The sequence below is a fragment of the Leptonychotes weddellii genome, chromosome 10 (assembly GCF_054177405.1).
Source record: "Leptonychotes weddellii isolate Sample4059 chromosome 10, ASM5417740v2, whole genome shotgun sequence".
Classification (NCBI taxonomy): Eukaryota; Metazoa; Chordata; class Mammalia; order Carnivora; family Phocidae; genus Leptonychotes; species Leptonychotes weddellii.
The window spans coordinates 15,602,304-15,624,758 of record NC_138378.1 but is presented as its reverse complement, the minus strand read 5'-3'; the positions used below and the strand labels follow the sequence as shown (position 1 = coordinate 15,624,758).

At 42.7% G+C, this 22,455-nt stretch overlaps 1 protein-coding gene across 1 annotated transcript in view; it reads right to left on the bottom strand.

The window, feature by feature from the left end:
* The window catches only part of PTPRT (protein tyrosine phosphatase receptor type T), a 337,632-nt gene that overhangs the window by 297,364 nt on the left and 17,813 nt on the right, over positions 1 to 22,455 (bottom strand). Inside the window, exon 5 of the mRNA XM_081832270.1 lies at positions 16,164 to 16,273. Coding sequence (XP_081688396.1) covers positions 16,164 to 16,273 — 110 coding nt within the window. The remainder of the gene's footprint in view (positions 1 to 16,163; positions 16,274 to 22,455) is intronic.

Sequence of the window (22,455 nt, the reverse complement as noted above, 5' to 3'; positions counted from 1 at the left end):
TGCCACTCCTCCAGGATTTGATGGTTCTGGTTGGGAAGACACAATGAAGACGTGAAGATGGTTTCCAGGCCCATGCTGGTTCCAGACCTCAGTCTCCCATTTTGTCCCAAAGCTGCCTCTTGAACCCCCATCTGCAAGAACATGACCACCCCAGGGGGGTGGACTGATCATGACTGGGAGCTCTGGCTCAATTCTATAATTATTTATTGAGTGCCTTAAGAGAAAGTACCATGACTGACTCGTTAAGCGAACGATTTTTGAAATCCATCCTGCCAGGAATCCAGGTTTCCCTTACTAGTTGTGTGACCTTAGGCAAGTTACACCCCCTCTCCAAGGCTCAGCAGTGAATGGAGATAATGACCCTCACTTGGGAGGGTTTAAGGCTTGAGGTCAATTACGTGATGACAAGCATTCTGAGTGGTACGTGACACTGATAACAGGGGTTTCAGTGGGGTCCTAGCAGGAAACAAATGGATAATTCAAGGAAAGTTTGATAAAGGAATGATGTACACTGTAGGAGGGGTGAAGGAAACAGGGCACAGTGCAGTGGAAGGGGGTGATTTAGTATGGGAGAGAGGGGTAGAGGATGGAGCAATTTCTGTAACAGGGAAGGTCACCTTGAGAGAAGTGGTGACCTTCCTCTAGGGAGATGGAGCAGTGACGGCCCCTCCCTCCCCCTTCTTCTATCTGCTGCAGAGCACTCTTCTGCTGAACAAAAAGAAGACAAGGCAGCTCAGTGATGTCTGAGATTCGATCTCCTGAGAGCAGGCAGAGAAGGATGGAGAGACCAGGAGGAAGACCTACCATACGCCAGGTTCTGGGAACTCAAGAGGGAATAAAACGTGTTCTTGGAAGTCTAAGAATTCTGAGCCTAGTTGCAGACAGATACAGAAATAAATGATCACAGTATAGGGCAATATGTGCTAGAATAACATAACAAGAAGGGACCTCTAATTCAGGTGGTTCAGAGGAACAAAGTGACCCTGGAAGGATCCTCAAGCCCTTCAGCGTGCTTCTGAAGGATGCACAGGCTTTAAATACAAGAAAGGAGGCTTGGGAAGGAGCTCCTAGAGAGGGAGGATAGGAACATGGGGAGTGTGGTGTGGCTTTTAAGCAAAGCCTGGGGATTTGGGAAGGGGGATACAAAACCAGGAGAGGATGCCAGGGAGGCCAGCAAGGGGTCCATCATTCCTAGAGGGACCTGCTGGTCAAGGCAAAGAGGGGTTCAGCAATTATCTTGAGAGCCACTGGGATCTACAGCTGTCTTTTAAACAAGAGAGTGACTAGTAAGATCTGTTTTTCAGCAAAATGGCTTTGGTCACCTTAGGGAAGAAGGTAGTGGTTGTTGTGACCCAGACCCACAAGCACTGGTAGGGAAATCCTGAGATGGGTATGGTCATGGTGCAGGGAGAGCACGGTTCTAAACTCAGGCTCCCAGCAAATGTTCCTAGTGGGATAGAAAGTCTTGGCCAGAAGAGAATTCAGTGCTCTATGTGTCAATCTCTAAAGAGCATTGCAATCACCTGGGGTCTTATAACAGTGCAGACCCTGACTCAGATCTGGGGTAGAGCCTGAGATGGCACATTTCCAGATGATGCTGATGACAGAGGACACGCTTTGAGTGGTTAAGCCTTCGAGGCCACCCAAGTGCTCTTCCCCAGATTAGCTAATCGAGGCCATGGGAGGGCGTGCCTGGTGGGGTACCCAAGTAGGTCGGTGGCAGAGCCTACAAAAACCTAGCTTTGCGTCCCCCAGTTCTCTGAGTTCTTGTGGGGCCCCCAGGACCTTTTGGGAGATTGTCAGAGGCCAGGTGCTTTACTTGCTACTTAAGGGCAAAGGGGAGAGGGAGCGAACAATGAGTTGATGAAGCAAAAGTGTTTCCGGCACATCCTTGGACAGTGCAAATGGATGTGCCAACATGTGTGATGAGCTCTTCACACATCAGCCTGCTCTGAGGGGATCATGAAAGCTGACATAAATCTCTGGTGGGCTGCCAAAGGCCTGCTTCTCAGAGTGACTGGCATAAAAGCACAAGACTCAAAACACACGCTCACACTGGTGCAATCTCACATACTTGGAGAACAATCTCGTAATATGTTATCAAGAGTTGCAAAGGTGTTCATTCTATTCAACCCTGTAATTTCATGTGGGGGAATGTCTAAGACAGAAATACATGGAATAGAGGAGGAAGAAAGCCAGCCATGACTCTGAATGACTACTGGGTAGCGACAAACACCTAATTCTTACAATAGTCCTGAACTGTAGGCTTGAATATTGCTTCTCCTATGTGCATTAAAAAAAAGAAGTTTAAGAATATAACTCAATTTCAGAGCCGTTAATTTGCCCAAAAGTCTTCCATCTAACAGGTAATATTCAAACCAGGATTTGAATCCAAAGGCCATGCTCTTTCCACCATCACACAACACCACATGTGCACACTAGGTTCATTACCGTGTTATCAGAAATACAGAAAAACAGTAGTGGAATGGATAAGTAAATTAGGGTATATACACTCAATGGGAAATTATGAAGTCATTATAAAAGATAAGCTGTTTCTATGATGCTATAAAAGCATCATAATTGTGATAAAATGCTTAATGAAAAATTACGATAGCAAATTTTATGTAATTATAGTTATAGGTAAAAGATGTGCACGTATTAAAGATAAAATACAAGGAAAAATAACTGTTATGCTAGGGGAAGAGATTATACATGATTTTTTTTTTCTCTGATACCCAAACTTCCTGTAATATTGTTAAAAGAATTGGCTGGGGGAAGGCTAATCTTACAGAATACATGTGTTGGTGAGGACTGCAAAAAGCAGACTATACATAGAGGGTCCTGAAGGGAAGTTCCAAACACAGTCCTGAAACCACCATGCATGCTCCCATCCTCCTGTGGCCCTGTGTTTCAGTCAGAATTGTGAAAACACTCTAGCTGAGTTGCTCCAGTGTTAAGTTACACCCCTCTAGCATCTTCCCTGGAAGGAAGTCACAGCACAGGTACCATATCCCAAGCAGTAGCACCATCATTAAAAAAAACTGCCTTCCAGAATTGCAGATGCTACGCTCACACAGAGGGTGGGAAAGGACAAAAGGGCAGTTAAGCATCACAGATGACATTAGGACAACCACCTAGAGTGCTCTGAGGGAGGGGTCCTGAGGCCATGTTAAGGTCCAAGGGAAGTGGGTGGCCTGATTGATTATTGATGTCTACCATGGGAATGGTATTAGGGAGGAGTGGGGACACACACATACCCCATATTCACCTCCATTTGTTAGGAAATAAGCAAACGGAGACTTAAATTTTAAAACAAGAAGGAAAAACAGAACTACCCCTTCTAACTTTGGGTTTATAGATTTCCATCCAGATGTGTGCATACTGTTCTAATCTCCTCCCTCAGATCCATTCCTATTGAATGAAGAGGGCTATTATTCTGAGCTCATTTCTACAATCAATGGAAGGCATGTGAATGTCTCTGCTTGCTACCGACAAATCTACCGAGAAGGAAAAGGAAAGCAGAGATTCAAACTTTGCTAACCAGCTGTTTAAAAAGATCCCAGTTCATTTGTACCATATCCCCAAAATTCTGTCTTATGTTCTGGGGAGATCAGTCACCATACCCCACAATAGAATGATTAGAAAGTAAAATACAGCCTCTGTACTCAGGGGATCAGAAAGTCATTAAATGGGATAGTTAAGTAGATTACACTGAAATTGGAAAATGTTTGACATAGCGAAAACCCAAATTTTGCAATGTGGTCATAATCACACAAGAGATATAATTGCACAAAGACTAGAAAAAAAACAAACCCATGTGAAATGGTTGGCGTGTGAGGGCCTGGGAATGGGGTTACTTTCCTCTCTCCATCTCCCCAACACCATGTAATGTTACAATGTCACTAACATTAAGAAAGAATAAATTCTTCTAAAAAAAATCAAGCCATCATAAAGAAATCCATATTTAAATATGCTCTCTTCACTCTGATTGAAGTTTGGAGGACAGTTTTATTCATGCAACAAATATTTATGGAGCGCCAACTTTATGCCAGGTACTGTTTTAGGTACTTGAGATATAGCTGGAAAAAAGACCCGTCACCTTGACAAATTGACCTATTGGAAGTGGAGCTCTATGTGTTCAATGTAAACTCACTGGTCACTGGAACCTCATGTAGTCTGGTATCTTAGGATTTTTTATGGTCATATCAGGTTATATCTGTCAGTTAACTGATATGAAGAGTTACTCTTAACCACCATCACTTTACCCTAGCCATCAAAAAGAACCTCTCTAACCTTCATTCATTAAGAAAAAAAAAAAAGTTTTCAGTGCCTACTCTTTTCCAGGTACAGCATACAGCATTGAGTTCTCAAGCAGTGAGTAATACAGATGTGTTTCCTGCCTTCATGACACTTAAAATACAGGAAGACACATTTATAAATAAAGACACAGTACTTATGAATTGTGATACATGTTTTCAGGACAGGAAGTGCTAGAGAACAACAGTGAGTGGGTAGAGTCCTACTTAAGTAAGACTGTGAGGAAGGGCCTTTCTGAGGTAGTAGTATGCATACTGATTCCTGTCATATGAGAATGGGTTAGTCATGGGAAAGGAGGTGGAAGAGCTTTCTGTTGGCTGAGAACTCCGTATGCACGGAGCCTGAGGTATGAGGGAATGTGGCATTTGGAGGACATAAAAGAAGGTCAGTGAGACAAGAGAGAAAAAGAAAATGCAAGATACAAGGTCTCTGAGACCTAAGCTAGTAGTTCTGATTTTATGTGAAATGCATTATTCTCTGTAGGTAAAATAATAAAACCTTAGAAGACAATAAAGAAAACTTAAATAAATATAGAGAGATTTACCATTGTAAAGATGTCAACTACCACCCATGATGTTCTATATGTTCAATGCCATTCTGATTAAAACTACCACAGGGAGCAGGAATAATCAAGAGTTTTCTGAAGAAGGACGAGGAGGAGAGGGCTCTGTCAAAGATCAAGATTAAGTGTGAACTATCATAATTATGACTGTGTGTGGTTGTGATGTGTGGGTTCCCCATGGAACAGAGAGCTCAGGAACAAATTAATGCATTTAAGGAATTCTGGCCTATGTCAGATATGGCTGGGTGGATCAAGGAAAAAGAGGGGAGATTTTCAAAAGGACCTGGGAAAAGTGTTTATCTACACGGAAAAAAATGAATTTTGCACCCCATCTCACACCATACACAAAAATTAACTGCAGATAGATCAGAGACTCAAATTCAGAGAGAAAAACCATACACCTGTTAGTAGGAATATAGGGAATCATCTTTGTCACCTTGGTTTCGTGAAAAGCTTTTGAAGGACACAGAATGTGCTAACTAAATGTGCCAAGACTGATAAAATTGGTCATATTATATAATTAAGGGCTTTTGTTATCAAAAGATAATTTACAAGAAGCAAAAAATGGCAAGTCACATATGTAACTGACAAAACAGTATCAAAAATATATAAAGGACTACTACATATCAATAATAAAACAGGTAATCCAATAAGAAATGGGCAAGAAATATGAATAGGTACCCCACAGAAAAGGAAATGCAAATGAGTAACAAATATACAAAAATATGCTCAACCTTCTTAATAATCCAGGGAATACAGAGCAATACAACAATGAGATGCCATTTTATACCTATTTAACTGGCCAAAATTAATAATCCTGACAATACCAAATACCGGAGAGGATTTGGAATCATAGGAGTGCCTATCCTTTGTTGGCATAAGTATAAGCTGGTGAGACTAGTTTGGATATAAACTCAAGAGAAAACCTTACACATATACAGGAGGAGATATGCACAAGGATGCTCATGACCACTGTTGACAAAGGCAACATCCTGGAAGCAATCCCAAATGCCTATCAAAGACTAATGGATAAATGCATTGTAATATCTTCACACAATGGAATATTATACAGCAGTCAGGATGAATGTGCTAGGCTACACTCATCAATAGGGATGACTGGAAGCAACATAATATGGAGTTGAAATGTTTCAAAAGATTATATACAACTTATAACTTAAAGTTAAGAGACTAATAAAGCAAAATAATATGCCTTTAAGAAATGCATACAAATAGTAAAGGTATATAAAAAGGAATTATATACAGGATTCAGGATAGCACGGAGTCAGGAGGTTGAAATGAAAGTAGCTCATAAGTAGATACAAGATACTCTCAAAATTCTGGTTGCCTCGGTAGCTGGTACGTTATTACAAAAATGAAATAAAGAGTAAGTACAAATGAGGGTCATGCACAGACCAGTGAGGAAAGTGTTTCATGAAACTAGGAGTACAAATAATTCAATTTTGGGGGCCCAAGTGGTAGGCCAGAACAGGAAGGATCCTTTGAAGCTATCTGGTCCAATTCTCCCAGGTCTTGGATATAAAAGCCAAGGCCCAGGTAGGGAAAGGGACTCACTGAAATTTATTACTTGGCCATGGCAAACTAAAAGTCAGTTTTAAATTTCCTAACTGCATAATTTATTATTGGCTTGAAATGACATGGGCATGCTAAAAATATACATAAAATAAAAAGAAGACCAAGAAGGCAATAACCATTGTTATGACCTACATTCTGAAGGGCTCTGAAGGTGACCCAGCCTGTATGTGTGTATGTGTGCTTGTTTGCATGCATGTATGTGTGTGTGCTGTACATATGTATGCATGTATGTGTGCCTGCTGGATGTATGTATGCATGTATTGAGTCCATCACGATGTAGGCCAAGGCTCTTGGGTGTTAAATTTTAAGGAACTACTTTTCCTCACTTGGGTATTAAGTTTTAAGGAACTACTTTTCTCTTAATCGAGCGTGAAGAAGTAGTAGTCACAGAAAAGGGGACCTTAGCTCAGAGTGAGGGGAGGAGAGCCACTGGCTAGCTCCTGAGGTCAATGAAAGAATAATCTCTGAATCACAGATTTGAATTCCAGCCTCCAGAGATTCCAGAAGGAAACCTTCGATGTCCTTATGATAGACGAGAATTGCAATCACCCTTCATTTGGGTCCCAAACACAGGGCTGCTCTGACCACAGCAGAAACGGAAGAGGCAGCCAGTTAAAAGCAGCAGGCCACGCTGCACTGCCCAGTCCGGGTGGAATTCCAACAGGAGGAACAAGGTAAAACATCGGAGATGAAAAGAGAACGGCTTATGATGTTTAAAGAGGCACTTGGCAGCTTAGACACCACTGCTGGGCGCAGCTTATTGAAAGGACCATGTAGCCAAAGAGAGGGTTCCATCTCTGGTTACGTGGCTGTGTGTACAGCTGTTTCTCTACACGGTCCTCTGGGTGCACAGCGCATCAAAACACAGGTTCCCTGCCACGTAAGGAACATGAAGGAGAGCCCGGCTGTGCCAAATGCAGAACTACCTTGTCATTTCCTTCCCTCCACTCTCTGAGGACAACGGCAAATGCCAGGGATTCAAGTTTAACCTGTGGATTTTTTTTTTAATTCAAAATTTTCCTTAAGAGAGGAATTATGGCAGAAGGGCATGAGAAACAGCAGTGAGCCTACGGAAATTGCAGGGAGCTTCTCCCATGACATTCTTATGGCACGGACAGGCGGTGCCCTGGAGTTCCTCCAGCCTGGGAGCAGACAGACAGAGCCCCTGGTGTCTCTGGTGCCTCCAACAGCCAACTCTCCAAAGAAACAGAGCAATTCTGAGGATGCCATTGAGCATATACAGTCTCACACACATGCAGATGAACACGTAAGTGCATCTGTGTGTACACATGCCAGTGTGCAACCACATAAACTCACACACGTACAGGCTCGTACACACACACACACCAAGACCAATATACTCATCCACACGTGCACACTGAGGGAATATTCTCTATGCAGCAACTTCTGTTTTCTTACAGCTAACCCGATGATTAATGTTTATTGCAAAAGGCTCCCCATCTGCCAGGAGAACACGATTTGCTGTTCTTCAGGTAACAAGTGCCATACATCCGTCGATCCCCTCCTGTCACGTTACCTGGCTCCTCCACAAACACCCAAGTTGTAATAGAAAAAAGAAACACCCTGAGGTGCATATACAGGCATTCCTGATATTCCACAAGTGGATGACAGGCAGCTCTAATGGTCTCACTTACATAAATACAACTTACTCACATCAGAACACAACTTCCTTTCCTTCCAGACTCTGAGTGCCAGAAATCCCAAGATTTAGAAGAAGCCCTTTGGGCAGATCTATTGAGTTTTGTGTGTATGTATGTCTTTTTTAGTCTCGCAAATAAACAACAGAACTAATTTCTCCCATACAGGGGAGGGGAAAATATTCGTAGGGTAAAGTTTGTGCTGGGCTCCAGCATCAGAATTGCAAGATGCCAGAGGTAAGACACAACAGGATACTGACAGACTGGCATGGCTCTGTGTGCCTTCAGTTACTCCACAAGCTATTTAGCAACGGTGAGGAAAAAAGGCCACAGCACTTCTGGAATTTGAGCCTTAGGATAATTACTACCTAGCACCTGTCCGTTTATGGGTGAGTTAGCTATACTATAACATTAGGTAATGTTGGATTCTGGCAGAGTCAAATGAAGACAAGGGAAGGCCAGAGTCAAGACTATGTTTATTTAGCTGGTATTTGGCTAGGAAAACATATCAGAGTGAATTTATTGGATTCATTTTATGCATGTTTTTCCCCAACCCTGAATGTACATTAGAATTTCCTGAGGAACTTAAAAAAAAAAAAAACCCACACGGATAAAGACTCTTCCCCAGAGATTCGGATTTATTTGGACTGCAATGAGACCCAGGCATCCATCTATCTTCCATCTATCCATTTATGTATCTACCTACCTATTTATTTATGTTTTGGGGCTCTCAAGATACGATTCGAAACTTCAGTCAAGCTTGAAACCACTAAAACTGTTAGATAAAACTTTCACCATTACCCCTTGTTAAGACAAAGCACAAATCTACACATTCACCTAAGGAGTATTTATTGAGCACACACTATGTGCAAACTTCTGTTTTAGGTCCTGAATGTACAATGAAAAGCAAAAACATACATGGCCATCATCAGTTCAAGACCAAAGGCTCCCAGGCTGGAGAACAAGGGACGAGCCATTGACACAGTTCAATTCTGAAGGTCATCTGCAGGCAGAGTTCCATCTTGCTCAGGAATGCTCAGTTTTTTGTTCCATTCAGATCTTTGACAGACTGGATGAGGCCCACAAACACTGTGGAAGCCATCTGCTTTACTCAAAGTCCATTGACTTAAATGTTAATCTTCTCCAAAATCACCCTCACAAAAATATCCAGAATAATGTTTGACCTCATATCCGGGCACCTTGGCTCAGCCACAGTGACACATCAAATAACCATCACGTGGCCCACCCTCTTATGAGCCTAAAGGTCCCACAGATGACACTAAAGCACACAAACAACATGAGTTCAGACTGTGAAAATTGTAGGGAAGAAAGAAGCAAGTTGCTGGATGAAGTGGACAGGAGAGGGAACCCGTCTCTTGGAGGTGAATAAGAGGAAGGAGCCAGTCGTGAGAACTATAACGTGACAACTGCTACAGGCAGAAGAAATGACATTTGCAAAGCCACATGAGCTGGAGAGAACTCGGTGGGATTGAGAAAATCACAGAAGGCCAGGGGGGCTGGTACACAGAAGCAAGGGGAAGAGGGGCTGGGGATGACATTAGAGACAGGCAGGCAGGCAGGGGCCAGACCATTCAGGGCTCAAAGTTAAGACCAAGCCAAAGCAGGAAAGGTATGTGATCGGATTTACCTTTAAGATGTTCCGTCTGGCCAAAGCGTGCAGTGGAATAGTGTGAGTGGGGGTTAGGGGATGGGTAGGGAGGTCCTCAAATGATCCAGGCATTGGGTGACTGCTCAGAGCAGGGTGGTGGTAGAGATGGGGCCATGCAACCTAACCTGTGTCTATTTTGGCAGGAGGAGCAATCAAACTTACTAGAGCATGAGATGTGTGGCAGGTGGGGAGGAATGAATGGTTCCCACATATCTGGCTTAATTCAAAAGAAAGAAGAGCTTTTTTTTCCTAGTTAGAGCCTGGCTCAAGTTATACCCAATAACCGCCCGCATTATGCAAATTGTGTGTCTTAATTAACGTAGATCCAGCCTGAATTATGAAAATTCTTGCTTTGGGCTGTGTTAGTCACTTCCTCCTATACCACCTCCAGCTCATAAGGACCACATTCCATCGCCCCCCACTGTCCCTCTGTGGACCAGAGCCATGTGTGTGTCTGGGGAAGAGGGAGCCCTAAGAGGCCACTGTGGCCAAGCCAAAGGACAGAAGGAAGGTGTGCCTGAACATCCAAGCTGAGTCAGTACCTCCTAGGGGCCTCCCTCTGTGAGAGCTTGCTCAGAAGCCCATGCCCACAGTCGCCCCCTCTCTCCATCCCTGTGTGCCTGCTCCAATCCCAGGCAGAATCCCTCCCAATCTCAGCCTTACTGTAATGCGCTATGATGGAATGTGCATTTCTGGGGCCCCTGCTTTTTGCTCAGATCAAATCCAGCCATCTGTATGCTGGAAAAATATTGACAGCCCTCTGACCTATCGTACTTTTCAAAGCGCTCCCACACGGGAATGCCGCCTTGTTTTATTGAGGCAAAGTCTGTGTTTTATTTAACTCTGAATGCCAGGCACCTAGAATAGCTTGCAAGATAAATGTCAATCAACTCTAGCATAATCAAGACACCCATTCCTGCCTCGTTAGGGTCCTCTCATTCCCTTTAAGCTTCTCAGATTTATACACTGTAATTAGAAACTTGGTGATTCTGAGTGCTCCACAGCAAGGCTTACTGGGAAGCTTCACGTGTCTGAATTTTAAATATTTTCACACTTCGTTAACCCAGTTGCTAGTGTAACATCTTCTGGCCCAATTCCCTCACACTGTGTGATTTTTATTTTTGGACAGAGACGAGAACAATTAATTGAATTGAAACGCGTATTGATTACTGTTTTTCATGAACTCCAAACAGCTTGCCGCTGAATGATTTTATTGAAGAGTTTTTAAACAACTGGCTGGATTGTTTCCTCTGTGACCCCATTCTGGCTGCAAGCACCCGTCTGCAGTTGCAATGGTCTGTTTTGGGTGAGTTGTGTTGTTTACAAGAGCGAAGTCAGAGCGGGAGAGACCATGCCAACCTTCACATGCAGGCCCTGGATAGGGGAACCCTGCTATCTCGTTCAAACCCAAGCAGGGCTCTGGAAGAGTCTAGGGGAATGGCTTGATGTCCACATCCCTGGTGAAGCTACTCAGCCCTCGGGTCCCATGTGAGCAGGGATATTACTCCGTTCATTCAGTGGCCACACAGAAGGATTATTCCTTCAAGGCCTACAGTGTTTTTATCAGGCAGAACTTCCTGGGTCCAAGCTGTGAACGTGTAAGATGTCTTAGGCCAGTGCTTCTCACACTTGTATATGCACATGCATCATCGGGAGATCTTGTTAAAACACAGACTCTGATTCAGTGGGTCTGGGCTGGGGCCTGAGATTCTGCATGTCTGATGCTGATGTGTTGGTTTGTGGAGATGAGGCCTCTGACATTACCCAACCCTGGGCACTATGTGTCACTCTGTTAGGAAACCGATCACAGAGATGCACTCTGTATGGCCCACTAAAGTACAAATCCCCGAGGATCTGTAGGCCAGAGTCTAATTCACCCTAATGCCTCCTGTCACAGTGAAGGTGAGGCTGGCTTCGGTGGGCTCCGATGAGCACTGTGAGCTCCCACTTCGGTGGGCAGGGAGAGAGGTCATAACTGCTGGAGAATTAGACCATTTCACAGCCTCAGAGGGGCATTAGGGACAGGGCTAGACTCCCGTTCCTTAGGGAAGGGAGGTCCAGGGTCTCATGGTCCATGGCTCCAGGGAGTGCATCTAAATAAGAACTCCTGACTGAAAGAAAGGCATCAAAGACCAGTTTAGCAGCAGGAAAGAGGCAGATGTGACAAAGCTTTTCCATCTTCCACCTGGGTACAAGATCTTCCAGTAAAGAGCTGAGCCCTCATTGCAGCATCATAGGTAATGGAAATGTCCTTGCCTCTGGCACATTTTCCAGATGTCTCCAAGATGCCTGTGTACCCACAGCCCATTAGCCACATAAAAGCCGGGTGATCTTTTAAAAAATATAAATCTGATTCTTTCATTCCTCTACTTCAAATTCTCCTAGGGCTTTCTATTTCTCTAAGGATAAAGCACAAACTCTAGAATCCCTGCACAACCTGACCCTGCCCACACACTTCCCCCACGGTCTCATCATCATCATCCATGTTATGAAGCTTTAGTCACTCTGACCTTCCTCCTATTTGTTAAACATGCCAAAGTCATTCCTACCCCAGGGCCTTTGCATTAGCTGTTTTTCTTCAAGTGTCATCACTGCTTTGTGTTCAAAGACTCTGGCCACAGGCAAAGTTTCAATAGCAGAGCAACTCCAAAATGAGGTAGAAACCTTTAATTTTATGGGTTTGACATGGATTTATTTTTCTCTTGATTCTTACCCAGTTGAAGCCTGGAATAATCTGGCACCTTCATATTACAAAGAGGGGACGAAGCCCAGAGACAGAATGAGACATAATCAAAGCCACTCAGATTTGGAAGAACTGTCCAAGGATAGACCCAGACATTGTGACTTAGACTCACGGGGAAGGAAATTTAATTTTTTAAACTTACTTGAACCTACTGCACTGAATAATATGTACAATATTCACATAGTCATAACCCTCCTTTACTACATCCACTGCCCCTTTTCTTGGCTTTTGACTTCGCCAAGTCCAAGATTATATATAGGAAGGTACAGAGAATCCTAGATTTCTCTTCTATTTGTGTTATCCTATTTTTCTTTGTCACAAAATATACTATTTGAGACCAGAAGAGGGTGATTTGTAATTTATGGGTTCCTCTCTAGAAATTACAACCAGAACCTGATTTTAAAAATCAAATTGGTTTCATCTAATTAAATTTGGAAATTGCCTCATAAACACATACTCTGTTATAATATCTTTAAAAGCAAGGTCTCCTGCTTATGATCTGGAGCAGGAATGGGTTGAGCCCAGAGTGGAAGGGACTCCCCGTGTCTCTGCTCAGGAGGATAGTCTCTTACCAGTTGCTGAAATTTTCTAAAGAGTGGTGTGGTCTAGAGCACTGCTTATCCAAGTTTCATGCCCATGTGAACCACCCAGGAATCTTGCTAACATGGAGACTCTGATTTAGGAGGTCTGGTGGGGCCTGAGATGCCGTGTTTCTGACCAGTTCCCAGTAATGCCAATACTGCCGGTCCATGGACCACACCGAGTAAGGGGCAAGGCAACCACACTTGAATTCAGGACCCACAAATTTGCCACCTCAGCTCTATGAGCTTGGTCTCAGTACTTGACCTGAGTTTCAATTTCCTTATCTTTATGTACTGTGAGAGCTAACATTTACTGATGCTATTTCTAAATGCCAAATACAGCATTAAACAGAAATAGATGTTTATAAATCAATATAAATGGGAGGCTACTTGAGGTGCCCACAGTTACACAGCAAACAAGTGGCAGAGCTAGGGTTGAGAACTAGGCTGCTGGACTTCAAAAGCCAGCCTTCTTACCTTCTGAGGCCCCACTAGCTTGTGAAGCACATGGTCACAGCCACATTTATGCTCAAAATACAATGACCTCAGCCCACAACCTCCCTGGCTCCCTTCACAGCAACATCCAAGAAGCTTAGCATACTCCCAGAAGGTGACCCCCCAGAGCTCACAAACAAGTCACACAGCTACAGCCTTCTGTCTCTGGCTCTCTGTAATCACAGCCCAGAGAGCAGCCAAAAATCTATCTGAAGATATCTTGCCAGAGCTCTGTCCAAGACAGTCCATCCCAGAAATGCCAGCATCCCCCATGACTGGTCTTTGAAAATGTACAAGGTTCGGGGCTCACACACCAGTGAAAAGAAGGGAACACTCCCCCAATCTGTGCCCACCTTGGTGCCCAGAGCTCCAGAGAGTGTGCCATACAATGAGCCCTCAACTTCAAGGAGCTGCTGCTCAAACAGGGCATGCCCCTCACAGCTGGGCTTGCTCCCTTGCTCTCTCTCCATCTATTCCTCTCTTCTCCTCATAGAACGGCATGAGTGGGTTTCCCAGCCCAGCCCAGTGTACATCCCATTAGAGGAAGAAGTATACTGCTCCCAAGGCAGAAGTCGGTCTGTGCAGGGCTAGGACTCCACCTGCCACGTGACCCAGCCCAGTGGTTTCCAAGTGCAGCTAGGCACAAGGACTAGGGCCTTTTCAGGACAAACTTGTCCTCAATTCAAGGCAAAAAGAGAGAAAATAAGGAGACTCATGAGTTATTCATAAAGCTAAATTTATTCAATTTGAAGGACTGCCTTTTATTCTTAAATTATGTCCTTTCTGTATTTTTGAAATGATGTCTTTTATGAAATGATGTTAATAAAAAATGCTAAAGAACTGTATGTTGGTCCTCCAAACCTTTTGAAATGTTACTGGCCTGTGAATTCCAAAAATCGTGAACATCTGGCATAGAGAGCCATTTACGTAATAGTACCAAGCAACTTAACTCCCTAAGTTCTGGGTCCCTTCCCTCTGCTTTACAAAGAGCAGGTTGCCACACACAGTAGATGTCTATTTCAGAGGTATGTGCGTGTGTGTGTGTGTGTGTGTGTGACTGCAGCATCTGCTTCACAAAGAATGACAGGTAGCTTTGAAATGATGGGGCTTTGTTTCAGTTAAGGATCCAGTCCCTCTCTTCCCCAGTGACGTACTACTGAACATGTTCTGGAACGGTCAATATGGTCCCTCCCTCCTCTAATGGGTTCCCCAGGAAGGAAGCTTCCCCAACCCCGTGTCCCAAGATGGAGCATTAGACAGCTCTTCTTTTGAGGAATGCTAGATGTGGTGAGCTAAGGCATTTTCTTCAGTACCTGGACATGATGGATGGTGTTCTGCTTTCTTGGAGAGCTCTGAGGTCCTTCCAGGTCTCTCTAGAGAGCTCTTGTGTCCATCAAATTCACCTAAATAGTTCTCCCTCACCAATACTCTTTAACTTTCCTCCCTTACATAGGGATATTCTTCCCCAGCTTACTCTCGGGACACCTCAATACCTCTCAGTACCTTCCTGCGTGAGCCCTGGGTGTCTGCAGTACATTTCAGCCTGGGGATGCTTGGAACCTTTCCCACCTCAGACCCTCTAGAGGGACCCTCCTAAAGCAGCCATCACCACTCCCATTTTGCAGGGGAGGAAGCAGGCCTGGAGAGAGAAAGACCTGTCGGAAGTCACGTGAGACCGTGGAGGCACGGCCAGCATGCTGGGCTCCATCCCTGCAGCTCTGGCTTCCACTCTTCCCTCTGCACCTCTGCACTGCTGAGCTCTCCACTGCAGCCCATGCCACAGTCTCCGGGGGTCTCCGAATATGCGGGGTGGGAGGAGAGTCAACCGTGACCACATCTCAGTACTAGAATTCAGCTCCATCCGCCTTATTGAAGTTTTATTGTTTGTGTTGGTTTTGCAATGGACCCCTACACACTTTGTTCTAGGTTTGAAAGTTTTCAGGAAGCCACGTCGTGTTGGCTTGATGGGTACCTTCCTCCCAGAGGAGGTTCTGCTCCACCTCTGACATGATAAGGCCCTGCTAATGCCGGGAGGGGGCTTTCGGACACCATCATCCAAGCAGCAATAAAGTATGCTGTAGTTGCAGAGCGATATTAAGGCTCAAGAATCATGCAGCCCCAGGGTAGAGAATGACACTAGGATTATTCCGGAAGCGCAGAAACCGACAGGTGTAGGATGAACATCATGTGAGCACTGTGGTTTTCCAGACAAAGTGAACTGTCACTACTGTTTGCCAAGTGGGGGTTTTCTTGGCTCTGCTGGGACAGTCTGCCTCCCTGAGTGCTGACTCCTTTCTCAAGAGATCAGTAAACACTTCAATGTGCGGTATGTCCAGTTTTCTTTGTCACTGGGGCTATCAAGCAGTTCAACTGTATGCCCTTGTGTTTCCTTCCCACTACATTGTCAGAAACCTCTGTAAGTTGTATCTCTCACTCACCTTCATGCTCTCAATGGAGCTCTGCACACAGTAGGAACTCACCAACTTCATGCTGAAGTAAACTAAATAAAGCCAAGCCAAGCGGTACAGCAAAAGGGTCTTCTTACCTCATAGAGTGTGATGACTCCATTAGTCTCATTGGGAGGTTTCCACTGGATGTAGATCTTCTCCTCAAAGGGCCCTCCTTGGATGGATTCTAGGGGAACAGCTCCTGGAACTACAGAAGGGAAAAGTTAGGAACCTGATGTCACCTTCCATCCCATTTCCCCAGCCCCGTTGACCTAGAACAGCAGTTGGCCAAGCTTTCATATAAAGAGTCAGATAATGAATACTTAGGCTCTGTGGGCCATACAGTACCTGTTGCAATTGCTCAGCTTTGTGCTTGTAGCACAAAAACAGTCACAGACAATCCATAAACAAATGGATGTGGCTGCATTCCAATAAAACTTTATTTAAAAAAAAAAGACACTTGGCTGGTTTTGACCCATGGGCCATAGTTTGCAAACTCCTCTCCTGGATAGTCAATGGCTTTTTATCTTGCAGACTGAGCAAGTCTGATCTGGAATTAAACTGACCAGCACAGGGAGGACATCAGTAGACCACGGCACTCCCAGTGGGTGGGATTCTAGAATCAGACTCTTGCCTTAGGACTGGTAACTGAGGAATGCAAAAGTGAGCTTCACTGCCATTTTCCTGACCCTGTCAAGTTGTCTCCAATATTCCTTAGTTTCCTAAGTCCTGAATCCTACAGGATCTATGTGTCTTGAAACCTCAATCCAGTTACAAGAAGTCTGTCTCATTCCAAGAAGGCAGCTAGTTTGTCTCGCTGCGGAGTCTCTAATGCCTGGCACATGGTAGATGCTTAATAACCATTTGCTGGTTGGTAGAGTAGGTGAATAAATGACCCATGCCAGCATTTTGCCCTAATGAGCAAAACCTCTCCTAGGCTGCTTTTGTAACCAGGTCAGTTTTCTTGGCAACGTCCTCCTGCTGGATTCCAGCATCATTACGACAGTCTGGAAGATGCTGAACCATAAAATAAATGATTCTCCAAACTTCCAGCTATAACCCCCTAGGGAATCATGAATTCATGTAAATCATTACTGGATCTATTTATATTTTGGCATTATAAAAGCAGGTACTTTTACTAAGCACTTACTCTTTGATCAGAATTTTACATACATTATTTCATTTAAGCCACAAAACAGCTTTGCCCAGTATGTATTATCTCCTTTCTGCTGATAAGGGAACTGAGGCTAAGAGAATTAAATAACTTGCTCAAGGTCATCCAGCTCTTAAGTTGTAAAGAGGGAACTGAACACCTGTCTGTGAGCTTCAAAGCATATACTCTTAATCATCACGCTATGCCTCTCTCGATATAGCCTTGGCCATATGTTACAATCAGTTCCCTATTGTTAAATTAAAATATATTTAGCTTTTCTCATTATGGACATGATACACAGAATTTGTTGAATATTAAGAATATACAGAAAGGGTGAAAAAAAAAGAACAAAATCACTCATAATCCCCATAACTGGAGATATTTTTCCAGTATTTTTATGCCTATGCATATACATATTTTTAAAAATTAAACACATATTGTGTTGTGACCTTCTTTTATCACTGAACGAAACACAGATTTTTAAAAATCCTTCAATGTTCTTTGGGGCCATGCATTTTAATGCCCCATTATAGTCACCATTATTATTGGGCATTAAAATTGGCTTGAATTTTTTATGATAAGTAACACTGCAATGAGAATTTTTATAAATAAGTATTTTCATGAAACTCTGCTGATCTCCCAAAGATAAATTCTTGGAAATTAATTTATTGGGCCAAAGTAGATGAACTATTTTATTTTTAAGACTTTTGACACGTATTGTCAGATTGCCTTCCACAGAGTTTGTACAATTCTGTGTTCCCCAAAAGAAGAACATGACTATTCCCAATCCTTGCCAACACTGCCTATTTAAAAAATTAAGTGTATGTGTGTGTATCCTTTTTAGAAAACTGGAGAGTGCAGATTTTTTTTTCAGTTTAATTGGCCATTTGCATTGATTCTTTTATGAACATGCTCTTTATACCCTGTTCTCATTTTCCTCTATGGCTCTTCATTTTTGTCCATCGTTGTCTTGTGAGTTTGTAATTATAATCTGTTTTTAAAGACATACGCTTTTCTTTTTGCATAGGTTACCAATATTTTTTATCAGTTTTTCACTTGCTTCTTGAATCTTTTAGGTATCTACAAGCTTCTAAGTTGTCAGATCTCTAATTGCTTTCCCTTATCTATTCATCCTTGCCACAAATATCAGGACTGTGAGGTAAGCACACAAAGTATCAGAAGAATTATAACAAGCAGAGAAAATCTAGTCTGGCAACTCAGGATACTAAGTGGAAGATAAAAGTCTATGGATTAGTAAAAGTTCCTAGGGCAAAAGTACAGAGGGTAGGTGTTGGAATGTGGTGGGTTGCTTTTTGTGAGGACAACAGTGGAAGAAGCAAGGCCATCCTGGGAAGAAAGGATGGTAATTCATCAATGGGGTGATGGTGGTATGGAAGAGAAGCAGATGGTGTAGGAGATTTGCAACTGCTAAGTGAATGTGATTTGGTGGTGATGGATAAGGGTGAAACAGGGAAGCGATGTTCAAGGAAGATCCCAGCTCGTCTGTTTTAGACACCTGGAATGGGTCAGAGTGCTGTTCATAGAAAGGGATCCTTACAGAAGGGTTAGTTTTGGAAAGGAAGCTGGTGCGTTTTATGATGCTTCGTTTGAGGTGTGTGTAGAACACCCAAATGGCAACATTGAGTAGCAGTTGGAGAGACAAGATTGGGTGATGGCTTAGAGGGAAACCAAAAACGCAGGTCCAGGACTAAGCCAAGAGGAACTACATCTTAACAATCAAAAGGAAACAAAGAAACTGAGAAACTAAGAAACCATGTTCAGAGAGGAACCTCTGGACCAGGAATGGGGGCTGTCATGGAAGCAGTCAAAAAGGGATCTAGAAGGGACTGGTTCGCAGTGACGGATGTGGCTGGATAGTCATGGAAACTGTGAGCTTCAATTTGCCCACTGAATGTACTGTCTTCAAGGTTACCTGTGACCTACATGAGAGTAATTGAGGGGGAAAGCTGGCCTCTCAGCTCTCCTGCTGAGGATGGAGGAGAGAGCCAAAGGTGAGGGACTGTGCCTACTCAAGTCAGCTATTTGGGCCGTGAGGGGCAGGAATGCAGGAAGAGCAGGGATGGACTATGAACCACAGCAGCGCCCCCCCACACCCCACCCCCCAAAGGCAGGAGAGGTTATGGCGGAATTACAGGCAACCAGGAAAAATCCAAAACTGAAGTAAGAGGTAGAAGAGTGAAAGACAGGAAATGACTGGAGTGGTCCTGTCCTAAAAAGGCAGGAATCGCGGTGGGTGGAGAGAAAGCACCTTCCCTCTTGTGAGAGAAGACAAGAAAATGTACAGCTGCTTTGAAGAGGAGAGTTGAGGTGTCCTTGGGGCTCCATCTTCTTGAGAAGCGAGGGTGAAACCATCTACTAATAGTCAGGAATTTCGAGAAGCTTTAAGAGGGGCAAAGTGAGCTGAATGGAGAAATGCAGATGCCGGTTTTCACAAGGGTCTATCCAGGGGAGGCTGTGAGTGTGAATATCAAGCTGCTAGCACTCATGCGACATGTTCTCCTGATTCCAGTTTGGAGCAAATTCTCTTTCTCATCCCAGATCAGAAGAATAGTCATCTGTATGTTCTCCTACTTGATTTATCCCCACTTTGCTTTTAAACCTAACTCCTTAATCTATCTGGAATGTATTTTATACATTGCACAAAGTAGAAATCTAACTACAGTTCTTTACAGTTTTCTTAGGACAATTAATTGACTGGTCAGAACTTTCCCCAGTGATTTAAAATGTCATCTTCCTAGCATGTTCGATTATTTTATATGCTGACGTGTTGTGTGGTTCCCTGTTCTATTTCACTGAGCCCCAGCCTCTGATTCTGACAGTATCTCTCTGCTGTGCTCATATAACACGTTTGAATAGCTGACAGAAAAAGTTCTTTTCTTTTATTATTCTTCTTTTGCAAAGTTTCCTGGGCTCTCACTCCCCATTTGTTTTTCCAGAAGAGCTTTGGAAAAATTTTACAAAACTTCAAAAATGTTCCACCAGAACATTGTATTCTTCACTTTGCTGAGGGACAAATGATGCCTTTTTATAATGGGCCCTCCCATCAGTAATGCTGTATAAATCTTCACTTATTGATGTTCCTATTGTATGTCCCTCCCTTAAAAATATGTTACTAAAATTTCTTACAAATTGCATTTCCTAGGACTTTATTGCTTTTGTTCATATGACTTTTGACTCTATTTAAAAGCTTCTCTTGTGAAATCTATCATAAGCCAAAGTACAAGTAATAAATGTATAGTTTATAAAATAATTATGAAGTGAACACACATGTACCCACTATCCCCTCTAAGAAATAAAACATCACTGTTTCACTGAAGCACCCTGTGTGTCCCATACTGCTGACTTCTCTCTCCCCCTTCCAAAAACAAAAAAGAAACAAAAAAACACTCAATCTTGTAACTAACCTGAATTTTATGTTAATCATTCTCTTAATTTTTATTTGGAGTTATAAATATATACATGTATCCCAAGACATCATTTCGTTTCTTCTGGTTTTCTTTATATATACATGAAACTGAATATTTGTATTATATGATTTGCATTTGTCACTCAACATTGTTTGAGATTCATCCATGTTAATGCATGTAATTTTATTTCATTCATTTTATGAATATACTCTTATTTTGTCATTTAGGAGATGGTGAGATGTACTATAGATGGATGATAGGGCTACTTCTCAGAAGAGCTATTTTAGAACACAGCTCCTATGAATATTTTTGGACATTCAGTTCAATATTTATAAGATTTCACTCACATGTACCTGGGAATAGGACAGGTAGACTAAGGGCCATAAACATCTTCAGCTTTACTGAGTAAAGTCAAATTGTTTTCCAAAGTGGCGGTAACAATTTATACTCCCTCCAGCAATATTCTGAAAGCTCCTACCTCTATAAATCCTTACAAACACTTAGTATTGTCAGATTTTAAAATCCTAGACCAACTAGTAAGCATGAACTAACACTTCATTGAGGTTTTATTTGCTTTTAGCTATTTACTAAAGAGGCTGAGTATCTTTAGTGTTTGTTGAACATTACTGTCCTTTTCTTATTGATTTGTAGAGGTTCTTTCTATATTCTTGTTACTGATCCTTTTATTGGCTATGTGGGCTATAAAAATCTTCTCTCAGTTTGTGTGTTTTCCCTTCCTCTTTATGCTACCTTTGGATAAAGATTAGTTATTAATTTTAATGTAGTCAAATTTATCAGATCTTTTCTAGAGAAGGAAAGAGAGAGACAGACTTAGTAATTTGACTGCAGTAATCATTTCACAATGTATATGTATGTTAAATCATGCTGTTGTACTTCTTAAATATATGCAATTTTATTTATCAAGTACACCTCAATAAAGCTGGAAAAAAACCTACAGACTTAGTAGCAGATGCTGTCAGTGCCCTGCCCATACACTGGTGCTTACTGCAAAACACTTGCTACTCTACCTGAAGGCTGTGAAAGCAAACACGGTCTCTGCACAGGGCAAGCAAGGAGTCTCAGAGAGTTAATGCCCCTAAAACATCCTTCAAGCAATGAAAGACAGGAAGTTATTGGATGAATATCCTAGTCTCCTCACCGCTTGGTTGGGTTAACTCTGTGACATATTCTATTTATACTTTTCAAACTACCTCCAATAAAAGTGATTATTATTGCCATTGTAGTGGTTGTTGTTTCCAACCCATTGTGGACCATTATTATCATAAAATACAAAACCAAAAAATAGGAAAAGTAAAATTAAAAAGTAAATGAGACTTCTTCCTAGAAACATCACCAAAGGCAAGGGAAGTAAGGGCAAAAATGAACTACTGGGACTTCATCAAGATAAAAAGCCTTTGCACAACAAAGGAAACAGTTAACAAAACCAAAAGACAACCGACAGAATGGGAGAAGATATTTGCAAATGACATATCAGATAAAGGGCTAGTATCCAAAATCTATAAAGAACTTATCAAACTCAACACACAAAGAACAAATAATCCAATCAAGAAACGGGCAGAAGACATGAACAGACATTTTTCCAAAGAAGACATCCAAGTGGCCAACAGATACATGAAAAAGTGCTCAACATCACTCGGCATCAGGGAAACCCAAATCAAAACCTCAATGAGATATCACCTCACACCAGTCAGAATGGCTAAAATTAACAAGTCAGGACACGACAGATGTTGGCGGGGATGCAGAGAAAGGGGAACCCTCCTACACTGTTGGTGGGAATGCAAGCTGGTG